Source organism: Coregonus lavaretus, assembly GCF_964263955.1.
Source record: "Coregonus lavaretus genome assembly, chromosome: 19".
NCBI classification, from domain to species: domain Eukaryota; kingdom Metazoa; phylum Chordata; class Actinopteri; order Salmoniformes; family Salmonidae; genus Coregonus; species Coregonus lavaretus.
Window position 1 is genome coordinate 45,606,052 of NC_140006.1, and position 22,679 is coordinate 45,628,730.

General features: G+C 44.3%; 1 protein-coding gene across 2 annotated transcripts; it reads left to right on the forward strand.

Annotated features, from left to right (window-relative positions):
- The first annotated feature begins 200 nt into the window (after positions 1-200).
- On the forward strand, positions 201-19,635 carry LOC311146849 (ras-related protein Ral-A). 2 transcript variants are annotated; one of them, XM_084183454.1, is made up of 5 exons: positions 201-375; positions 11,090-11,333; positions 12,042-12,250; positions 13,183-13,357; positions 18,402-19,632. In XM_084183454.1, the coding sequence occupies exons 2-5, from the start codon at positions 11,220-11,222 to the stop codon at positions 18,522-18,524; spliced, it is 621 nt and encodes a 206-aa protein (XP_084039580.1). In that variant the 5' UTR covers positions 201-375; positions 11,090-11,219; the 3' UTR covers positions 18,525-19,632. The 2 variants fall into 2 exon arrangements, with proteins under 2 accessions (XP_084039580.1, XP_084039579.1); XM_084183453.1 differs by having other exon boundaries at positions 231-785; positions 18,402-19,635.
- Positions 19,636-22,679: the final 3,044 nt, after the last annotated feature.

The following is a 22,679-nucleotide window of genomic DNA, read 5'->3' on the forward strand; positions in this document are numbered from 1 at the left end:
TGCTTTTATTGCTTTGAAAATATTATTTAGAATGGGTGGGGGAGTGCCAAGATGGAGGTGCGGGGGGGATTCAAAACATCGCCCCCTCGTCAGTCAAATAGTGGGAGAGGGAAGAAACTATTAGTCTTTTTTCCCGGGGTTTTTCAACATTACAGCCTACAAAATAATATTATAAAACACTAGCTACATGCGGCATCGTCATATTTAGTGGAGAAACTTTGCTGGTGAATGATTTTAGTGATGATCACAAACCATGGCCACACCCCTGGCCTGTAGTCATCTTTCACCCCAAACACCTGTCTGCCGAGCCGAGGAGCAAAGGATTGTTTTACAAGCAATTTGGAAGAAATGCCCGCATGAGCATAGTCCAAGAAGGTGAACGAAAAAGCTATAGGCCTATGTGATTTTGATTTATTGGCTTTTATTTTAATTTTTATTCGACGTACGTTTGTGGACAGCTTGGACAGCATCACCGGCCGGGCAGAACACGGCTAGCTAGCTGAACACACTTTTAGCGCTAGCTAGCTCGCTAAATATGATGGACTGACAGAGGGGTTTTTGTATCAAAACTGACTTGAAGAGACTTGGAGAGCCTGTAAGACATATACTGCGGTACAAAACGTAGCATATCCCACAATAGCTACTGGTGCGTCGTGTCGTCTTTTGACCTCCCGATACTTTTGGCGACCAACTAATCCAGTTAGTTACAGTAGCTAACTAACGTCGTTAGCCGAGACAACCGAGCAGCAAGTGTGTTTTACACCGTACACGACACCTTCATTCTGGTAAGCAGGTGCCTCGCTATAACTAGTGAGCTAGCTACGTAAAAACAGTTTGTTTTTCATGTTGATCAATTATGGCAAATCATAACACTAAAGTACACATTACTAGCTAACTACAGTAATAGCTAGCTAACTAGCCATTTAGAAATGTGTAGCCAATGAATGGATGCTTTTATTAGCTGGCGATGTGGTCATCCCTATGGCTTAGCTAGTAAATAGTAAGCTGATGCACTTGTCAATAGCTAATGTTTTAATCTATTTGATGAAATGACCAAATTTAACATCACGAAGCTTCAGCTAATTGTGGGCAGTACAAATTGTAATGTATGCTTTCCAACCCATATAAATAATAATAATAATAATAATGCAATTTAGCAGACGCTTTTATCCAAAGCGACTTACAGTCAAGCGTGCATACATTTTTGTGTATGGGTGGTCCCGGGGATCGAACCCACTACCTTGGCGTTACAAGCGCCGTGCTCTACCAGCTGAGCTACAGAGGACCATATTGTTGAACGCATGCACCAACAAACCAGTTGACAGGCTAGATGATAGGATAAGTATTTAGATATTAATATCCTAGACACGTCTGCCTCTTACACTTGGTAAACATACCAACCACACCCATTCCTATATATGCGCATAAGTTACATGATGCCAACTTGTTATACAAATGGCTGGTGATTTGACACTTGTTGTATGTGAAGCTCAGGACGAAGACGTTGTGCGCTCTTCCCATAATTTAATTGTGGTGGTTAGCTAAAATGTGTTGCAAGTGGTGGATCGAAGCTACTCAGTTATGTGGAATCAGATCCACCTTTTTTTTTTTATTCTCTTACCTTTTGCATTCATACCCATTCGACTGAAGAGGCAGGTTTCTAATGGATAAGGTCTTTGCACCTGGCTAGGTGCATGGAAAACAATGACTTGACATTTATCTGGGGGAATGAGAACAGTGTGTCCTCTTAAATATTTTGCTGCGCTACCTGGAATTTTTATTTGGGAGCACCAGTGGCCATAGGGGAAAAAAATCACCAAGGTAATAAGTGTCGTAATTATTTATTCGCTGTCCCACAGCCTCGGTAGTATGCAAATATGTGGTGGCACAGACAGGAAAAAGGAAGAGCTTGTTCAGGAGATGAGCTTCAAAAGTAGCTAGGATTCGTATAGACCCAATGTAGGCTATAAATACTATGTATACTGCAAATTGACTGCAGGAATCCCAAACAGAATAATTTCAAACCTAGATTACATTGGGATACAATCAATTTATGGCATACCGAAAATACATAAGTATGGGAAAAACCTATTTTCCGTCCGCGAGTGTCAGGTAAAAGTAGCCCTGTTGAACCCCTATATCAGTATGTTGATTTCTTTCATCTCTAAAATTGTGCCAGCATTGCCAGTTTTTTTTCTTCAGGAGATCATCAATAACTATTGATGCGACACCGAAAGCAACTTGGTTACACTTGGCGTTCAGTCTCTCTACACTATTATCCCGTATGACGCAGGCCAACGAGCGCTCTCTCGCCATCTCAACACTAGACCGGAGGGTATCTTACCTCATTCTAACTCTCACCAAAAAGTCCTCACATGAAATTACTTCCAATATGCTGGCAGTTTCCACCAACAGACACTGGGGACAGCGATGGGGGCTGCATTCACGCCAAACTATGCTCATTTATTTATGGGACACTGGGAGGAGACCATTTATGATGTCCACAAAAAAACCATATTTCCAGAACGTCGCCCTTTGGCAAAGATGCATAGATGTCCTACTGGTATGGAACGGTACTGACGCTCTTCTCTCAGATAAATAATAATAATATGCCATTTAGCAGACGCTTTTATCCAAAGCGACTTAGTCATGCGTGCATACATTTTTGTGTATGGGTGGTCCCGGGGATCGAACCCACTACCTTGGCGTTACAAGCGCCGTGCTCTACCAGCTGAGCTATGAACTTATCTGACCCCAACCTCAAATTCACAGCAGATAGAAGTCTTGGATCTTACAATCCACAAAAATAAAGAAAACAAGTTGGAGTCTACCATCTTCTGCAAGCCGCAGAGTAGGAATACACTTTTACAGTCAGTAACCACCCAGTACACCTTAAGCTGAACATACCGGTGGGTCAATTCCTAAGACTCCGAGGCAACTGTAGTACAGACAGAGATAATGGGTAATGATTTGCTCACCAGTTTCCTGCAACCCGGGTATGATACAGTAAGTACGCCTTGATCACACCGACCGCGTCATTACGCAAAATGGTACGCAGCATCATCTAGATGTGTGCAACAAATGTTCAACATTCATCTTCTGCTACCATTTCTGTCAACCCGTCTACGCATACATTTTGATGCATAAATTCGATAAATCCAACGTATGCGCCACACAGAACGCACTGCAACTGCCTCTGCAACGCAATGTAGCAAGGCAAACGCAGCGTTCCACTGGATATGTACTTCTGGTGTACCAAAACGCAATGACGCGGTCATGACTTGGAACATCCTCAAGTGATCAAAAATCAACAAGCGTTCAAAATATTTCCCCATCGCATTTGTTTTCGCCGTGCGCGCAATCTAGCCGATTCCGTAACGCCTCGATCACACCGACAGCGTCATTGCATTTTGGTACACCAGAAGTACATTCATTTCCATTGGAACACTGCGTTTGCCTTGCAGCATTGCGTTGCAGAGGCAGCTGCAGTGCGTTCTGTGTGGTGCGTACATTGGATTTATTGAACGTATGCGTCAAACTATGTGTAGACGGCTTGACAGAAATGGCAGCAGAAGATGAATGTTGAACTTTTGTTGCACACATATCCAGATGATGCAGCGTACCATTTTGCGTAATGACGCGGTCGGTGTGATCAAGGCGTACTTACTGTGTCATACCCGGGTTGCAGGAAACTGGTGAGCAAATCATTACCCATTACCTCTGTCTGTACTACATTTGCCTCGGAGTCTTAGGAATTGACCCACCGGTATGTTCTGCTTAATTTGTGGAATTTCTTAACTTTTAAAGAAGGTACACCTGTTAATTGAAATGCATTCCATGAAGCTGGTTGAGAGAATGCCAAGAGTGTGCAAAGCTGTCATCAAGGCAAAGGGTGGCTATTTGAAGAATCTCTAATATAAAATATATTTTGATTGAACACTGTTTTTGGTTACTACATGATTCCATATGTGTTATTTCATAGTTTTGATGTCTTCACTATTATTCTACAATGTAGAAAATATTAAAAATTAAGAAAAACCCTAGGTGTGAGTAGGTGTTCTAAAACTTTTGACTTGTAGTGTACCTTATGTAAATAAGTATTCAGACCCTTCGCTACGAGACTCGAAATTGAGCTCAGGTGCATCCTGTTTCCATTGATCATCCTTGGGGGAGGTGACCAAGAACCCGATGGTCACTCTGACAAAGCTCCAAAGTTCCTCTGTGGAGATGGGAGAAACTTCCAGAAGGACAACAATCTCTGCAGCACTCCACCAAATCAGGCCTTTTATGGTAGAGTGGCCAGACGGAAGCCACTCCTCAGTAAAAGGTACATGACAGTCCGCTTGGAGTTTGTCTAAATGGACCTAAAGGACTCTCGGATCATGAGAAACAAGATTCTCTGGTCTGATGAAACCAAGATTGAACTCTTTGGCCTGAATGCCAAGCGTCATGTCTGGAGGAAACCTGGCACCATCCCTACGGTGAAGCATGATGGTGGCAGCATCATGATATGGGGATGTTTTTCAGCGGCAGGGACTGGGAGTCTGGATCGAGGGAAAGATGAACGGAGCAAAGTACAGAGATCCTTGATGAAAATATGCTCCATAGCGCTCGGGACTTCAGACTGGGGTGAAGGTTCACCTTCCAACAGGACAACGACCTTAAGCACACAGCCAAGATAATGCAGGAGTGGCTTCGGGACAAGTCTCAATGTCCTTTAGTGGCCCAGACAAAGTTAACTGCCGATTTGCCTCTTTAATTCATCAAGTATTTTTCATTGTGCACCTAAATTTATTTGTGTGCTCCAACATTTTAACTTAGGAGCACACGTGCGCCTTGTAATTTTTGTAATAAAAAAAATTATATATATATATATATAATATGTCACCGACGAACCCAGAACAGTCCTACATAATGTCACTGAGGCTACTAGATGCCAGTTTGAAATGACAGTGACTTGTTTCGGAGGTTGTCTTTGTGTCGAGGAAGACTTGGATTCAGAATACAGAACATTTAGTTTGTGGACTCATTAGGCCTAGTAATCTTAAAGGTAGTGTCTACCTTGTCTGTGTGATTAGGCGAGTGTGAATTTGAGCATGAGCCTACCGTGCTTGTGGTTGCTTATATTTACAGATTTCCTAAATAAAAATAACTTTGAGCTGATTGCCAGAAGCATACCACCTTGCATCCCACTGCTGGCTTGCCTCCTGAAGCTAAGCAGGGTTGGTCCTGGTCGGTCCCTGGGTGGGAGACCAGATGCTACTCTTTCCTCTGGTCTAAGGAGATCCCAGTGCCCCAGGGCAGTGAGGGGGACATTGCCCTGTGTAGGGTGCAGTCTTTCAGATGGGACGTTAAACGGGTGTCCCGACTCTCTGTGGTCACTAAAGATCCCATGGCCCTCTTACCATCATGGCCACCTAATCATCCCCAGCTTCCAATTGGCTCATTCATCCCCCTCTCCACTGGAACTATTCCCCAGGTCATTGCTGTAAATGAGAATGTGTTCTCAGTCAACTTACCAGGTAAAAAGGGTAATAAAATAAATAAATAATTTGCAAGTCAACATGAAAACAAATCGAGGATGGGCTAAAACTTCGAAACTTGGCTGTTGTTTTGGGTGTGTTGGGGTAAATAATTGGCCAGGGAGAGTCCTTTTCCCAATAAGGAAACTTAAATGGCACACTATTCCTTTTTTATAGTGCACTACTTTTGACCAGAGCCCTATGGGCTATGAGTGCACTATGTCGGGAATGGGGTGCCATTTGGGATGCAACCGATGGGTAGTGTTTCTAACAGGATGTTTAGTCACTTCACCTTTTTCTAAAACAGGACAAAGCTAGCTAGCTACTTCTGGCAGTCATTGAAATAACAAAAGGAGGTGCATCTGGAATGTCCATCACACCGTTCAGCTGGTAACAATACCCACAGAACTACCTGCATCAGTACAATATGTTCTTTACAGTGAAGCTTGGAGGCCATACACGTTTTAGTCATTTAGCATAGCAGACGCTGTTATCCAGAGCGACTTACAGTCAAGGTGAATGCACTAAGATAGCTAGGCGAGACAACCACATCGGTCATAGTAAGCAAAATGTTCTTCAAAGCCATCGGCAAAGTCACAAATTTAACTAGTAAGAAAAGAAAGGTACAAGTGTTAGTTCAAGAAAGGCAAATATTATTTTTGATGGTAGATGGGCTCCTTTGGCCTACAATTTATTAAAAAACACAACGCGCAACAACATCGTCAGTGTCCGAATAGGTATCCGTACTTGCATTCTAAATAGTACACCGATTGTGTACGCAAAAATATAACGTTTTATAGCATGCGAAATTAAAATGATCGAGTATGCTTTAAAATGCCAGGATGTCATTTTATTATTTCGGCTTTTCATCTAGTTACGAATCGCTGCATGCTAGTGAGGAAGGTAAGTATTTTTCAGACCCACTTGTGTTTGACAACAGCTGATAAATCAGATAAAGGGGACGGGCAAAAATGAACGAATGAATTGCGCATTAGATAACGCATTCTCAGTATGCGTGAGCCTGGTATGTTTATTCATTACTGCAACTGCATACATTTTTTTACTAAACAGCGCATTCTAAATAGTATGTAGTATGTTTAGTAGACGGTGTGTCGTTTTTAGTAAGAGGGAAGGCAAGACGGATTCGGGCACGACCGTTCATGCTTAGGCCTACACAAAGGCTGGGGAGTGGGGGCACCACCCAGTTTAAGTCACACAAACGTCGTTGGCATACAGGCTAATGACAGGCTGTCAGTTGAGTTGAGCTTGTTTGCCATCTGGGTTTGGCTGTGTTTGCATTGTTGTTCAGACGGAGATCCACTCACTGCCGTCAGGGTAGGGCTGGGAGATATGGCCAAAATATCATATCTATATATATATATATTTTTTTTTTTCATATCACAATTATTTTTTAAATTGTTGCCGGTATGACAGTATTTTATGTTTCTGAATAATAAAAGTTATAATTACGTGGCCCTTGAATAGCAGCACATTACATTCTAAGTGATTTCTCCATTCTGACGGGTTTTATACTCAAACTAGGACAAAACTGACAGTGAAGTAGTTCAATTTGTAGAACATTTAATTGAATTTAACATCGAATCAAAATATCGTTATAGACGGTATTGTAAAAATCCATACAGGTATTCACGCTATATCGCCCAGCCCTACGGAGATCCGTGCACTGCCCTCGGGGGGTTCGTGATCCAAAGGGATCCCTATTTCTCACCTCTCCGGGGGTGAAAAGTTTCAACTAGGTGCAGATCTAGGATCAGCTTCCCCAGTTATCTTAACCCTTAGTGGGGGGAAATGATAAACTGACTCAGGATCAGTGTGTATGGACAACTTTAAAATGGCTGATGAATGAAGCTGATAAAGTGGGCTCTGATTTTTCCAGCAGATAGCTAGGCAAGTTAAGAATACTTCTTCCTCCTCCCAAACTGGTCCTTGGGACACCCCTGTTTACCCCCCCCCCTGCGTTTCCACATATTTGCTAGATTCCAACTCCTGATTCAACTATTGCTATTCTATGGTGGGAGCTACCTCCAGATCCTGTCCTCCATTCCATCGCTGCTGTATAGATCAATGTCTATACGAACATGGTAATCAGATGACGTCACTGTCTATAGCTAATCAAATGAAGAGAAAACAGCCTAAAAAAAAGGCAGACCGATGTGGCATGCATTGCCAATATTGCGGCACTCCCTCGCACATTTCGAGGGCCAGCTTTAAAAACTCAGGGAGGTGCTGGAATTCCATCGATGACGCTGTGATGTTAGAGCGAGTGATGACACCCTAGTTCCACTCGGTCCAGTTCAAGAAATAGGCCTACCTCTAGTTTTACAGTTGGCCAAATGGCCTTTTTTTTTAAACATTTTGTTTTGTAACAATGTTCAGGGTCATTTCATTTAGGCAAAACTTTTCTTGTAACAGAAAAATGAGTTGTTTTCTAATTGGACATGTACAGATGGGCCAATACTTTCCAGTTTCGGAGCCTTTTCTGCAGTTTTGTACCGAACATGACCCAGTAGGGCCTATTGTTTAAAGCTGCAATATGTAACTGTTTGGGAGACCTGTCCAAATTCACAAAGACATGTCAGTTATAGATCTGTCATTCGCATTGAAAAGCAAGTCTAAGAAGCGGTAGATCTGTTCTATGGGCGCTATTTCTATGCTTCCCGTTCTTAAGTTTCGGTTTCATGTCTTTCGGTTTTGTACAGTTGAAAATACAATATGTTTGGTTATGGAAACAATGATTCTCTACACTGTACTTGCTTGTTTTGTCACATCAACTGAAATTAGGTATACTATTAGAATTTTAGCAACCAGGGAATGGCGGAACGATTTCTGCCTAGTGCAGATTTGAACACAGCTAGGCCTCGGTTGAGGTGACTGAGCAACCGATATCAGTATGCTTAAGTCTTTTTTTTTTTGTAGATTCTTTAATTGTATTGACTAGGATTATTCAAGGCATTTGTTGATCAAATTGGCCATTAGCCCACCACCAGAAACAGCCTAGATGATGTGATGGCCCATGGAATGTCATACTTTTCTTGTACTGTAGATTCTAACATAGGCCTTTGTCCTAAATGTGAGAGATGAGCGACGCCTCTGAACACTGATCCGTCACCCACATGAGTGATGTCATCGCATCTGTTCTGCCAGTCCCCTCTCTGTCTGTGAGGACCTAGGCTGAACCACCCTTTCATGGTATGCTGCCCTCAACAGTGCCCTCACACTACAGGCTACTATAATAATAATAATAATAATAATAAAAATAATAATAATAATAATAATACTATATACCATTCTAGGCTATACTATATTAGCCTATAATCGCTTGTGCTGCATTATTAGAAGGTGCCGCATGAAACACACCGAGAATCTCATCGCCGATGGGTGCTTATCGCAGCGGGGAGGCCGTTCCTTCTCTTGCTAGAACAGAAGCGGTACCTGCTGCGTGTTGACCCCGGTGGCGACGAACCTACCGGTTGTGCGTCATTGGCCAACAACTTGATTTTGCGCCAATCAGAGAGCATGAACCCCCACATGTGGGAGCCAACAGGGTTGACAAGAAAAAAAAAGGGGTTCTTTTCTCCATACATCCACGGTTAAATGTCATGAGACAGTCACACTTCATATGCAGGCTATGGGATGGTAGCTAGCTATCCACACAACACTAAATACTTCCTCCGAGCTAGCTAAGCTAACCACTGTAGCTAGTAGTGATGTTATAAAATAAAAAATACTCCAGTCTGACCCTAAACTGACTAAAACCCAGGTAGGTTGTGTAGAAATAATGAACCTATATATTTTTTAAAATAATTTTACCTTGGAAACTATTTTTCTTATCACAGTATTTTCAATAGATATTAGCAGCACTATTTGGCAGATTTGGGATTTTGTGGTCTCAAACCAGTGAGCTTAACATTCTTTATCAAGATTATGGGCAAAATGGAATTATTGGCAATGGAAAAAAGGTGTGACTGTTGTTCCCTTGTCATATATTTGGAACATTTACTATCAATATAGCGTTACAAATATTTTTCCAGATCGCGACAGACAACCTGGTTCAATTTGGGTCCGAGGCAAAAACCAATGGCCTGTATATGTTCAAAAAGGACAGTAAACACTGAAATAGCGAAGGATTTTCTTGTTGAAACCCCCCCCCCCCCTTAAAACGACACTTCGGACTGATGTGAAATTCGATGAGGAATGGCCAGCTACTGAGACTGAAAGGGGGTGTTGCCCTCTCTCTCCCTCCCTCCCTCCCTCCCTCCCTCCCTCCCTCCCTCCCTCCCTCCCTCCCTCCCTCCCTCCCTCCCTCCCTCTATCCCTCCCTCCCTCCCTCCCTCCCTCCCTCCCTCTATCCCTCCCTCCCTCCCTCCCTCTATCCCTCCCTCCCTCCCTCCCTCCCTCCCTCCCTCTATCCCTCCCTCCCTCCCTCTATCCCTCCCTCCCTCCCTCCCTCTATCCCTCCCTCCCTCCCTCCCTCTATCCCTCCCTCCCTCCCTCCCTCTATCCCTCCCTCCCTCCCTCCCTCTATCCCTCCCTCCCTCCCTCCCTCCCTCCCTCCCTCTATCCCTCCCTCCCTCCCTCCCTCTATCCCTCCCTCCCTCCCTCCCTCTCTCCCTCTATCCCTCCCTCTCTCCCTCTATCCCTCCCTCCCTCCCTCTATCCCTCCCTCTATCCCTCCCTCCCTCTATCCCTCCCTCCCTCCCTCTATCCCTCCCTCCCTCTATCCCTCCCTCCCTCTCTCTCCCTCCCTCTCTCCCTCTCTCTCTCCCTCTCTCCCTCTCTCCCTCTCTCCCTCTCTCCCTCTCTCCCTCCCTCTCTCCCTCTCTCCCTCCCTCTCTCCCTCCCTCCCTCCCTCCCTCTCTCCCTCCCTCTCTCCCTCTCTCCCTCCCTCCCTCTCTCCCTCCCACTCTCTCTCTGGCTTTAGAAAAGACTGATTGTGTTCTGATGTAGCACTAAAACAGTGTTTGCATAAACAAACCAACTGCATAAAACAATGCCATCCCTTTAGCCTATCACCAATGGCTAGGAGAACTGGTTTGGCCTCGGATGCATCGACTGGTGTCTGAGAATGAGGATCTTGCATCTGATTTCTATGAATATCTGCTTGCTTTTGTAAATGGCCAAATAACCACTAGCTTCTTTTTACATCTTTTTATGACAGGTCCTCAACTGAAATATGACTTATCGTCCCTTTTAGTTTGTTACAAGTAGGCCTAGACGTCACAAGACAATCACTTTTATTTTTCCTACCCTGAACTGAGCCGCCACCAGCTGGTCATGTGACTTTAATGCCACGTCATTGTAGAGGAGCGTCATAAAATGCAAGGTGGACATGAATGAAACTCTGGGGGAATTGAATTTACTGTATTTCAAAGTGCAGGTAATCTAAATTATCCATGGCAACATTGGCCTACTGTATGTCTGGAGATTTCTTTTTTTTTTTTCAGCGAGATGGAACGTTTTTCAAAGCATGAGATTTTATCACTAGACTGCTACTATGAACAGTGATTTTTTTTAAACAATTCTTTGTTTTGTTTTTGTATTCACAGGGACTGTCGGATCACCCTTAATGCTGGGACTTTACCTCCCTCTCCTGATTCTCTGACTTTCAAACGTCACGTCTCCCCCTTTCTCTCTCGCCCCCCCCTTTCTTTTCCTTCTTCCTGTGAGTGAGCGGTCATGACAGCCAACAAGCCCAAGGGGCAGAACTCTCTGGCCCTCCACAAGGTGATCATGGTGGGGAGCGGAGGAGTGGGCAAGTCAGCCCTCACCCTACAGTTCATGTACGACGAGGTGAGACGTTGACGCGTGTCAAACCCCATCATCGTTCCTGCTCTCCACTCATCGGTGGCCTGTTCGAATACTCTTCAAAATGTTTTCTTCCTTCCTTGACGTAATCACTGTTCTGACACGACATAACCAGTGAAAGCGGCAGGTAGCTTAGTGGTTAAGAGCGTTGTGCCAGTAACCGAAAGGTCGCTGGTTCTAATCCCCGAGCCGACTAGGTGAAAAATCTGTCGATGTGCCCTTGAGCAAGGCACTTAACCCTAATTGCTCCTGTAAGTCGCTCTGGATAAGAGCGTCTGCTAAATTATTAAAAATGTAAAAAATGAAATCAATGCAGTGGAAAAGCTTGCATACACCGAGCCAGTCAGTTCAGTGATTACTTCAAGGAAGGAAGGATGCTTTTTAAGAATATTCTAACAGGACCAACATGTCCTGAAAATGGACACTCCTGGTCACTGATATCAATGCAGTGGAAACTTGGTAGCACGTCAATAACCTATAACTAACTGTTGACCTGTCTGGGCAGAGTGCCACTCCCCACTAAGGTCCCCAATTGTCCACTCTCAAAAGGACTTCTCTCTTCCTCAATTCTGTCAGGTGATGGTCTGCTTAGGCCAAAATGACACTGTGGTTTAATCTTCAAACATTTTATTATATAATGTAACCTCGTCTTATAAAGAAACTTCTTCCTCCTACTTCTCTCCCTCCCATCAGTTTGTGGAGGACTACGAGCCCACCAAGGCAGACAGCTACAGGAAGAAGGTGGTGCTGGACGGAGAGGAGGTGCAGATCGACATCCTGGACACAGCGGGCCAGGAGGACTACGCCGCCATCCGAGACAACTACTTCCGCAGCGGTGAGGGCTTCCTCTGCGTCTTCTCCATCACCGAGGCCGAGTCGTTCGCCGCCACCGCTGACTTCAGGTAATAAGAGCGGCCTTTGAAGTGAAAAGGAGAGACCAGGTTTGGGGTCAGTTCAGGAATTCATTCCATCCTCTCTCCAGAGATCTATAGGAAGACATGACCTCCCTCTCTCCTCTCCAGAGATCTATAGGAAGACATGACCTCCCTCTCTCCTCTCCAGAGATCTATAGGAAGACATGACCTCCCTCTCTCCTCTCCAGAGATCTAGAGGATGACATGACCTCCCTCTCTCCTCTCCAGAGATCTATAGGATGACATGACCTCCCTCTCTCCAGAGATCTATAGGATGACATGACCTCCCTCTCTCCAGAGATCTATAGGATGACATGACCTCCCTCTCTCCTCTCCAGAGATCTATAGGATGACATGACCTCCCTCTCTCCTCTCCAGAGATCTATAGGATGACATGACCTCCCTCTCTCCTCTCCAGAGATCTATAGGATGACATGACCTCCCTCTCTCCAGAGATCTATAGGATGACATGACCTCCCTCTCTCCTCTCCAGAGATCTATAGGATGACATGACCTCCCTCTCTCCTCTCCAGAGATCTATAGGATGACATGACCTCCCTCTCTCCTCTCCAGAGATCTATAGGATGACATGACCTCCCTCTCTCCAGAGATCTATAGGATGACATGACCTCCCTCTCTCCTCTCCAGAGATCTATAGGATGACATGACCTCCCTCTCTCCTCTCCAGAGATCTATAGGATGACATGACCTCCCTCTCTCCTCTCCAGAGATCTATAGGAAGACATGACCTCCCTCTCTCCAGAGATCTATAGGATGACATGACCTCCCTCTCTCCTCTCCAGAGATCTATAGGAAGACATGACCTCCCTCTCTCCTCTCCAGAGATCTATAGGATGACATGACCTCCCTCTCTCCAGAAATCTATAGGATGACATGACCTCCCTCTCTCCTCTCTCCAGAGAACAGATCCTGCGAGTGAAGGAGGATGAGAATGTTCCCTTCCTCCTGGTGGGTAATAAGTCAGACCTGGAGGAGCGGAGGCAGGTGAGCGGCGAGGAGGCCAAGGCCCGGGCCGAGCAGTGGGGCGTCAGCTACGTGGAGACCTCCGCCAAGACTCGGGCCAATGTTGACAAGGTGATGATATTTTTTTATTTTTTACATACGGGGGGTGGGGGGGGATTTCTCAGACACAGACTAAAGCCTAGTCCAGGACTAAAAAGCCCTTTCAGTTGAGGTTTTTCGTTCCAGGACTAGTCTGTTTTTATTCACACGGTGGTGCAGTCTTTCTTAAAAACAGGAAGGAATGCGATTGTAATAGTTGTGTTTTACATCGGCTCAATTCAATTGAATTTGCATTGCATTATTTAGTTATTGAATAATAATAAAAAAACTGCGTGTTTTGGGTACTGTAAAACCAGAAGCCTTCAGGTAGACTACCCTCACGTTTCCAGTTTTAAGAGAAAGTGTTCAAAATGTACTGGGTTGTCTTTGTTCAATGTCTTTTGCGAAACAACAGATCACAAAAAGAAAGTGTGTAGGAAGTAGTCTGTAAACAAAGACAATGTTGCTATGGTGATTATCTATTGAATTCTAGGCTTACTGACATATTATGCTATACAGAAGACGCGTGTTTGTGTGGGCGCCAGTGAGTGCACACGCTGCAGAAACCTTGTCGGCGCTAAGCTAAAGGACGTGGCTATCGCACACAGGGCTATCGCAGCCAATTCCGAGGCTACGGATGAGGACAGGAACAACTACAAGAAGTCCTGCTACGACCTCCGCAGAGTCAAACGGACAACATAGGAACAAGGATGGAATCTTCATTATTATTATTATTATTAGCTCTGCCGTATGTGGCAGGGGCTACAGTCCGTTACGGATTACAAAGGAAGACCCAGCCGTGATCTGCCCAACGATGCCTCTCTACCAGACAAACTCAATGCAGTTTGTGCATGCTTCGTCAAAATGCACGGCGCTGTGTTTAAGGGCCCCCACCAACCCAACTGACTGGGCGATCTCGCTCTCCGAGGCCAACATGAGGTCACCACTCAAAGCCGCGGGGCCGGACGGTATTCCAGGCCACGTTCTCAGAGCATGCGCAGAACAGCTGGCAGGGCATATTCACAAATGATTTAACCTCTCCTTGTCCCCAGTCTGTCTGTAATCCCCACATCTCAAGCTGACCTCCATCATTCCTGTTCCCAACAACTCTAAAGCTACCTGCCACAATGCCTACCGCCCTGTAGCACTCATCAGTAAATCATGAAGTGATTTTGAAAGGCTGGTCATGTCACACGTCAACTCATTCATCTCCACCGTAGACCCACTCCGGTTTGCATACCGCCCCAACAGATCCAATGTCAATTGCACTCCACACTGCCATCGTCACCAAGCCGGGGACCCTTGGACTGAACACTTCATAGTGAACACACAATAGTGCCCTCCAAGCGAACACCTCCCTCTGCAACTGGATACCTGGACTTCCTGACGGGCCGACCCCAGGTGGTGAGGAGGGTAGGCAACATCACCTCCGCCACGCTGACCCTCAACACGGGGGCCCCACAGGGGTGTGTGCTTAGTCCCCTCTTGTACTCCCTGTTCACCCACGACTGCGTGGCCATCTACGACTGCTGACAAGACGACGGTGGTAGGCCTGATCACCGGTGACGATGAGACAGCCTACAGGGAGGAGGTCAGAGACCTGGCAGTGTGGTGCCTGGACAACAACCTCTCCCTCAACGTCAGTAAGACAAAGGAGCTGATCGTGGACGACAGGAAAGGGGGGGGGGGGGACAAGCACACCCCCATCTACATCAACGGGGCTGCAGTTGAGAGGGTCGAGAGTTAAGTTCCTCGGTGTCCAAATCACTAAAGACTTAAAAATGGTCCACACACACAGTTGTGAAGAAGGTTCAGGAGGTTGAAAATGAGGTTGAAAAGATTTGGCATGAGGCCCTCAAATCCTCAAAGTTCTACAGCTGCACCATTGAGAGCATATTGACTGGCTGCATCACCGCCTGGTATGGCCATAGCACCGCCCTCGATCACATAGCGCTGCAGGGGGTGGTGTGGACAGCCCAGTACATCACTGGGGCCTGGAAAATTGTTACACTCCAATCACCCAAGTCATAGACTGTTCTCTCGGTATCTGCACAGCAAGCGGTACTGGAGCAACAGGCTCCTGAACCGCTTCTATCCCCAAGCTATAAGACTGCTAAATAGCTAACAAAATGGCTACACGGACTGTCTGCATTGACCCTTGTATTTTTTTTTTTTTACTGATTTTATGCACACTCCCAGTACTCTACTCACTCACACACTGACACTCCAACACACACACATTCATACTGACACTCCAACACACACACATTCATACTGACTCTACACACACACTCACTCACATACAGTGAGGGGGAAAAAGTATTTGATCCCCTGCTGATTTTGTACGTTTGCCCACTGACAAAGAAATGATCAGTCTATAATTTTAATGGAAGGTTTATTTGAACAGTGAGAGACAGAATAACAACAACAAAAATCCAGAAAAACGCATGTAAAAAATGTTATAAATTGATTTGCATTTTAATGAGGGAAATAAGTATTTGACCCCCTCTCAATCAGAAAGATTTCTGGCTCCCAGGTGTCTTTTATACAGGTAACGAGCTGAGATTAGGAGCACACTCTTAAAGGGAGTGCTCCTAATCTCAGTTTGTTACCTGTATAAAAGACACCTGTCCACAGAAGCAATCAATCAATCAGATTCCAAACTCTCCACCATGGCCAAGACCAAAGAGCTCTCCAAGGATGTCAGGGACAAGATTGTAGACCTACACAAGGCTGGAATGGGCTACAAAACCATCGCCAAGCAGCTTGGTGAGAAGGTGACAACAGTTGGTGCGATTATTCGCAAATGGAAGAAACACAAAAGAACTGTCAATCTCCCTCGGCCTGGGGCTCCATACAAGATCTCACCTCGTGGAGTTGCGAAGATCATGAGAACGGTGAGGAATCAGCTCAGAACTACACGGGAGGATCTTGTCAATGATCTCAAGGCAGCTGGGACCATAGTCACCAAGAAAACAATTGGTAACACACTACGCCGTGAAGGACTGAAATCCTGCAGCGCCCGCAAGGTCCCCCTGCTCAAGAAAGCACATATACAGGCCCGTCTGAAGTTTGCCAATGAAAATCTGAATGATTCAGAGGAGAACTGGGTGAAAGTGTTGTGGTCAGATGAGACCAAAATCGAGCTCTTTGGCATCAACTCAACATGCCGTGTTTGGAGGAGGAGGAATGCTGCCTATGACCCCAAGAACACCATCCCCACCGTCAAACATGGAGGTGGAAACATTATGCTTTGGGGGTGTTTTTCTGCTAAGGGGACAGGACAACTTCATCACATCAAAGGGAAGATGGACGGGGCCATGCACCGTCAAATCTTGGGTGAGAACCTCCTTCCCTCAGCCAGGGCATTGAAAATGGGTCGAAGATGGGTATTCCAACATGACAATGACCCAAAACACAAGGCCAAGGCAACAAAGGAGTGGCTCAAGAAGAAGCACATTAAGGTCCTGGAGTGGCCTAGCCCATAGAAAATCTGTGGAGGGAGCTGAAGGTTCGAGTTGCCAAACGTCAGCCTCGAAACCTTAATGACTTGGAGAAGATCTGCAAAGAGGAGTGGGACAAAATCCCTCCTGAGATGTGTGCAAACCTGGTGGCCAACTACAAGAAACGTCTGACCTCTGTGATTGCCAACAAGGGTTTTGCCACCAAGTGCTAAATCATGTTTTGCAGAGGGGTCAAATACTTATTTCCCTCATTAAAATGCAAATCAATTTATAACATTTTTGACATGTGTTTTTCTGGATTTTTGTTGTTGTTATTCTGTCTCTCACTGTTCAAATAAACCTACCATTAACATTATAGACTGATCATGTCTTTGTCAGTGGGCAAATGTACAAAATCAGCAGGGGATCAAATACTTTTTTTCCCCTCACTGTACAAGCTGCTGCTACTCTGTTTATCATATCCTGATGCCTAGTCACCTGACCCCTATACATATCTACCTCTATCACTCCAGTATCCCTGCACATTGTTAATATGGCATTGTAACTGACCCTGTATATAGTCACCTTACCCCTATACACATCTACCCCTCCAGTATCTCTGAACATTGTAACTGACCCTGTATATAGTTACTCTCTAGAGTTCTTATTTCTATTTCTCATGTGTTTTTTGTTTTTACTTTACCTTATAGTACTACTGATTGATTACTGCATTGTTGGGAAAGAGCTAGCAAGAAAGGCATTTCACTGTACTTGTGCACGTGACAACTTAAATTTGTATTGAATTGCAGCCTTACTGACAAACACAATATGAATATGTATGCACTCACTAAGTCGCTCTGGATAAGAGCGTCTGCTAAATGACTAAAAATGTAAAATAAAATAAAAATGTAAGATCCTCAATAGAACACTTACCTGTCCCTCTCCACCTAAATGTAAATTCAGTCTGGTGGCAGATAGTCAAGTGGCCGTTATCACCTGCATTTGTGGATTCATTGTTGATCATTTGATTCATTGTGTTGAAGCAATCCCACGTCTCCATGACATCACTGCTCCAGGCAGCAAATAGTGGGGTGTGGTTGGACAACTCATGATTGTTCTTAGCAATGCATCCAACAACCGTGAGACAGACCTGATTTAGGTTATGATTTAATTTAAAAAGGGGATAGTTTACCTAAATTACAAAATGACACATTGGTTTCTTTACCCTGTAAGCCGTCTATGGACCAAGTATGAAAGCAATCCATGCTTTGGTTTAGTTTCCTAAAGTTAGCATTTGGAAACAGTGCCAGAAAAAAAAAAATGGATTGCTGTCATACCTTGTCCTTAGACTGCTTACAGGGTAGGAAACCAGTGTGTCATTTTTGGCCATAACAATTGTTTGTGATATGTGGTTGTTCGTGCCGGGTGAGGTCATACAATGGGTATAGAGGGGAGGCAAACTGCCAAAGAAATGCTAAACTTGTGTACAGAAACATAGTAGGAGTAGGTTTACAGTATCATAACTAGGCCTGTTCTGTATCTGCTCATGAAGCTATGCTCAGTGAAATTATTTGGCGACCCCCCCCCCCCCAGTGGAAAAATCAATGACCAATCAAATGCTCTCTTCCTTACAGGTCTTTTTTGACCTGATGCGTGAGATCAGAGCCAGAAAAATGGAGGACGGCAAGGAGAAGAACGGAAAGAAGAAGAGGAAGAGCCTGGCTAAGCGGATCAGAGAGCGATGCTGTGTTTTATAGTGGCTTCCCGGCCGAGTCCTCCTCTTCCTCCTCCTCCACCCGGCCTCCTCCTCCTCCACCCTGCCGAGTCCTCCTCCTCCACCCTGCCGAGTCCTCCTCCTCCTCCTCCTCCTCCTCCACCCTGCCGAGTCCTCTGTGTTGTGTTCATTTGGTACCGAATGGAAGAAAATGGACTGAAACAGGGAGGGACTACCTGGACTTGGCCAATAACAAATTGCTTAAATTTTAGCTTTGTTGCAAGAAGTTACTAAATATTATCTGTTGCGTTCTGTAATGAACATTACCCAGGTTTCCATCTCAGAAGCCATGGCCAAGGGAGACTAAATCCTGTCATTTTAGTTTTTTTTGAAGAGGCGAGTTCACTAAAAAGGGGAGTTTGTTGTCCAATTATAGTAAACACTAAAATGGAAAGACTACAACTGAAACCAACTAAGGAATTTGAGGCCACAAGACATTGACACTTTACATTTACTTTCAATTGTAATATTTTATCCTAAGAACAGCAATGACCCCCCCCCCCCCTTAATTATCGTTCTTGAGAGACAGTCAATTTAGGAAAACTTAGTGGCTGGCTCTTCTGACGTCCGTCCCTGTTATGCCACTGGTGTAGCAGTCACAAAAAATAGATGCTATCGGAACGCTCACGCGATTTGTTTTCAGTGCTGTATCAGCGTGATAATAAATCACTGTAGTTCAGCTGGTAGATCAGGGAACCTGTAACGCCGGGGTAGTCTGATTGATGTGGTCCTCTGTAGCTCAGCTGGTAGATCAGGGAACCTGTAACGCCGGGGTAGTCTGATTGATGTGGTCCTCTGTAGCTCAGCTGGTAGATCAGGGAACCTGTAACGCCGGGGTAGTCTGATTGATGTGGTCCTCTGTAGCTCAGCTGGTAGAGCACGGCGCTTGTAGCGCCAAGGTAGTGGGTTCAATCCCCGGGACCACCCATACACACAAAAAAAATGTATGCACGCATGACTGTAAGTCGCTTTGGATAAAAGCGTCTGCTAAATGGCATATTATTATATTATTATTGATTCCTGGGACCACCCACATGTAAAAATGTATGCACAAATGACTAAGACGCTTTGGATAAAAGCGTCTGCATATTATTTATTATGTGTCATGGCCGATTTCAAATGCTGCTACATTCAAAATGTCACTCCAGGAAGTTCGACTTCACACAGAAGAGACTTGAACGAAGGGGTTTAATTGAAGGAATTGAATGGGATCCCACAGTCGAACTTAAACTCTCTTGCACTGGAATGTCTCTGCCATCTGGATAGTCTGCTGTGCAATGTGACATGGTATCATGTCATACAGGTCAATGGTGTTGTATCTAACAAACCACGGGTACTTGTTCAGAAGACAGGGGAGGAGTCATACAAAGAGGTTAGGATATGAAGGTGGGAAATACGTAGGCAATCCCATAGTCACACAGTGCATTTACAGACCAGTTGATGAGGGGCTTATAATTTACTAAACAGACCAGTTGTTGAGGGGCTTATAATTTACTAAACAGATGAGTTGAGGGGCTTATAATTGACTAAACAGACCAGTTGATGAGGGGCTTATAATTTACTAAACAGACCAGTTGTTGAGGGGCTTATAATTTACTAAACAGATGAGTTGAGGGGCTTATAATTGACTAAACAGACCAGTTGATGAGGGGCTTATAATTGACTAAACAGACCAGTTGATGAGGGGCTTATAATTGACTAAACAGACCAGTTGATGAGGGGTTTATAATTTACTAAACAGACCAGTTGTTGAGGGGCTTATAATTTACTAAACAGGCCAGTTGTTGAGGGGCTTATAATTGACTAAACAGACCAGTTGTTGAGGGGCTTATAATTGACTAAACAGACCAGTTGATGAGGGGCTTATAATTGACTAAACAGACCAGTTGATGAGGGGCTTATAATTGACTAAACAGACCAGTTGATGAGGGGCTTATAATTGACTAAACAGACCAGTTGATGAGGGGCTTATAATTTACTAAACAGACCAGTTGTTGAGGGGCTTATAATTGACTAAACAGACCAGTTGATGAGGGGCTTATAATTGACTAAACAGGCCAGTTGATGAGGGGCTTATACTAAAGATTACGCGATACGCTGCTTTCCTGGACACATGAAGCCTTAGTCACTAAACAGTTTTTTCTAAGTTTCACTGAGCATGCGTTATAGTCCAGCACTAGACTTGATCTCTGTCTGGGAAACCGGCCCAATATATCTGCCTTAATTTAAGAGGGTAGTCTTTTGGAGACCATAGTTACATAATATACAGAGGAGTAAGGCATCGTTTATAAAAAATAAAAAGTTTAATCTAAACCAGAGGTAGTTTTTAGAAATTGGTAGAGTATCTAAATGTTCTCTTTCAGCCTGGCCTCAGAATCAAGACCGACAACAGAAAGGAGGAATTTCCAATGACTCCCCTGAGAAATGACCAAAGTGATCAAATTAGCCCTGTGGCACAATCTGTTTACTGTAAAATGATTACGGATGGCTACTTTAGTAAAGTCGCCATTTTCACTTAACAAGAAACCAGTACATTCTCTAACTGCTGAGTCCACATTCCACTTGTTTAAGATCCTGCTATAAAAATGTAGGAGAAATGTGCGGCCAGGCCCTCCATCCAAAATGATTTGGGAATCATTACTTTGGATTGTGGTTTGTACCCAACCCATGTGGATTATGGATTTACAGCTCAACCCCGGGGCCCCTTAAAGATACGCCCAATTTGATTTATGATGATCATCGCACACCTTTAAAATCAGAGCATTGTGTAACACATCTGTGTAGAACATGCAATTGGAAAATGTCATTTAGGTTTCTATCCAAAGGAACACCTATATCCCCTTCACAAATGTTACACCTGTCCCATTACTTATACCTTATGTTACAGAGGTCCTCAGTAGAGTCTGAGAAATAACATTGACGTTTTTCCATCTGCAAGGGTTTTTTTCCCTGACGTTTGTGCACAACTTTTTTTTCCCCCCCTGAGGCAAGCCGAAGTTCGGCAGCCGGAGTCTGCGCCCCTTCGTCGGTTATTGGTCAATAGTAGGGATTCTTCAATGAAGTGTTTGTCATTTGAGAGACGACTCGTTTTCATTCTAATTGTTTTCACTTGGGAAATACTGCACAAAACATTTCAGATGTGAAATTGCGCGACAGACCTTGGCAAAAACGTGTAAATGAAATACAGATATCTTAGATTATTAGGAATATTGGCTACGGCGTCTCAAGAGGGACAAAGATAACTGTTTCTGTTTTTTTCTTTCTCTCAAGCAAAGGTCTTTTTGATGGAGTATACAAGGCACATACGTTCACGTCGCCTAGCCGAATTCTGCTAGGAGAAACCTGAACCTAGTATGCAAGCGCCTTAAGGCATTGGGATTTTCTCATGACCGAAAACCTTGCCATTAGACAAATGTCTATCGTGCCATTGGGAGCTAAGGCAAGGTAATACAGACCAATAAACACGACTGATTAATCCATGTACTGATTTACAATATATACACTTATGTACGTTTACATAGTCCCTTTAATTTCAAATAGGCTACTTTTATAATAATAATAATACTTTTGATATTGAAGACAGTTAACATGGGAAATGCATTTCAGAAAATGACGACATGAACATAGCACATGTAGTGCTCATATCCCCAGTCATGTAAACTGTTGCCGTGTCAGTCCTGGACATATAGACTCTAGCCCTTCGGACGGAATGTACCTATGAACTTAATGAAAGGTTCTGAAAGGAGGAGCCAAACTGAATGGGAAACAATTTGCGCCAATGTCCCCTTAAAATCAAAATGGCCCACTATGCTCGAGGCTCCAACATCTTGTTTGAAAATTCAAGAACAAGGAGGACGAGCTGCCACAAATTACAAAATGAAGATGAAGTGAACATATTCGCACACTGCAAATAATATTTTAAAACCATTCCCTACCTATGTTTTAGTATCTCCTCTCCAGTGTAACAGAAGCTTTAGCATAGTACATTTTTTGTTTTACCAAGACAATTATTGTAACCTGGGTCTTGTTCATCAGGCACGGAATGGAATGAAAACTGTTAGGAACTGCGTGAACTTGTCAAATAAGAGACTTGTTTCCCCGTTTGAAAAACATTTTCCATTCTGTGCCCCTAATGAAC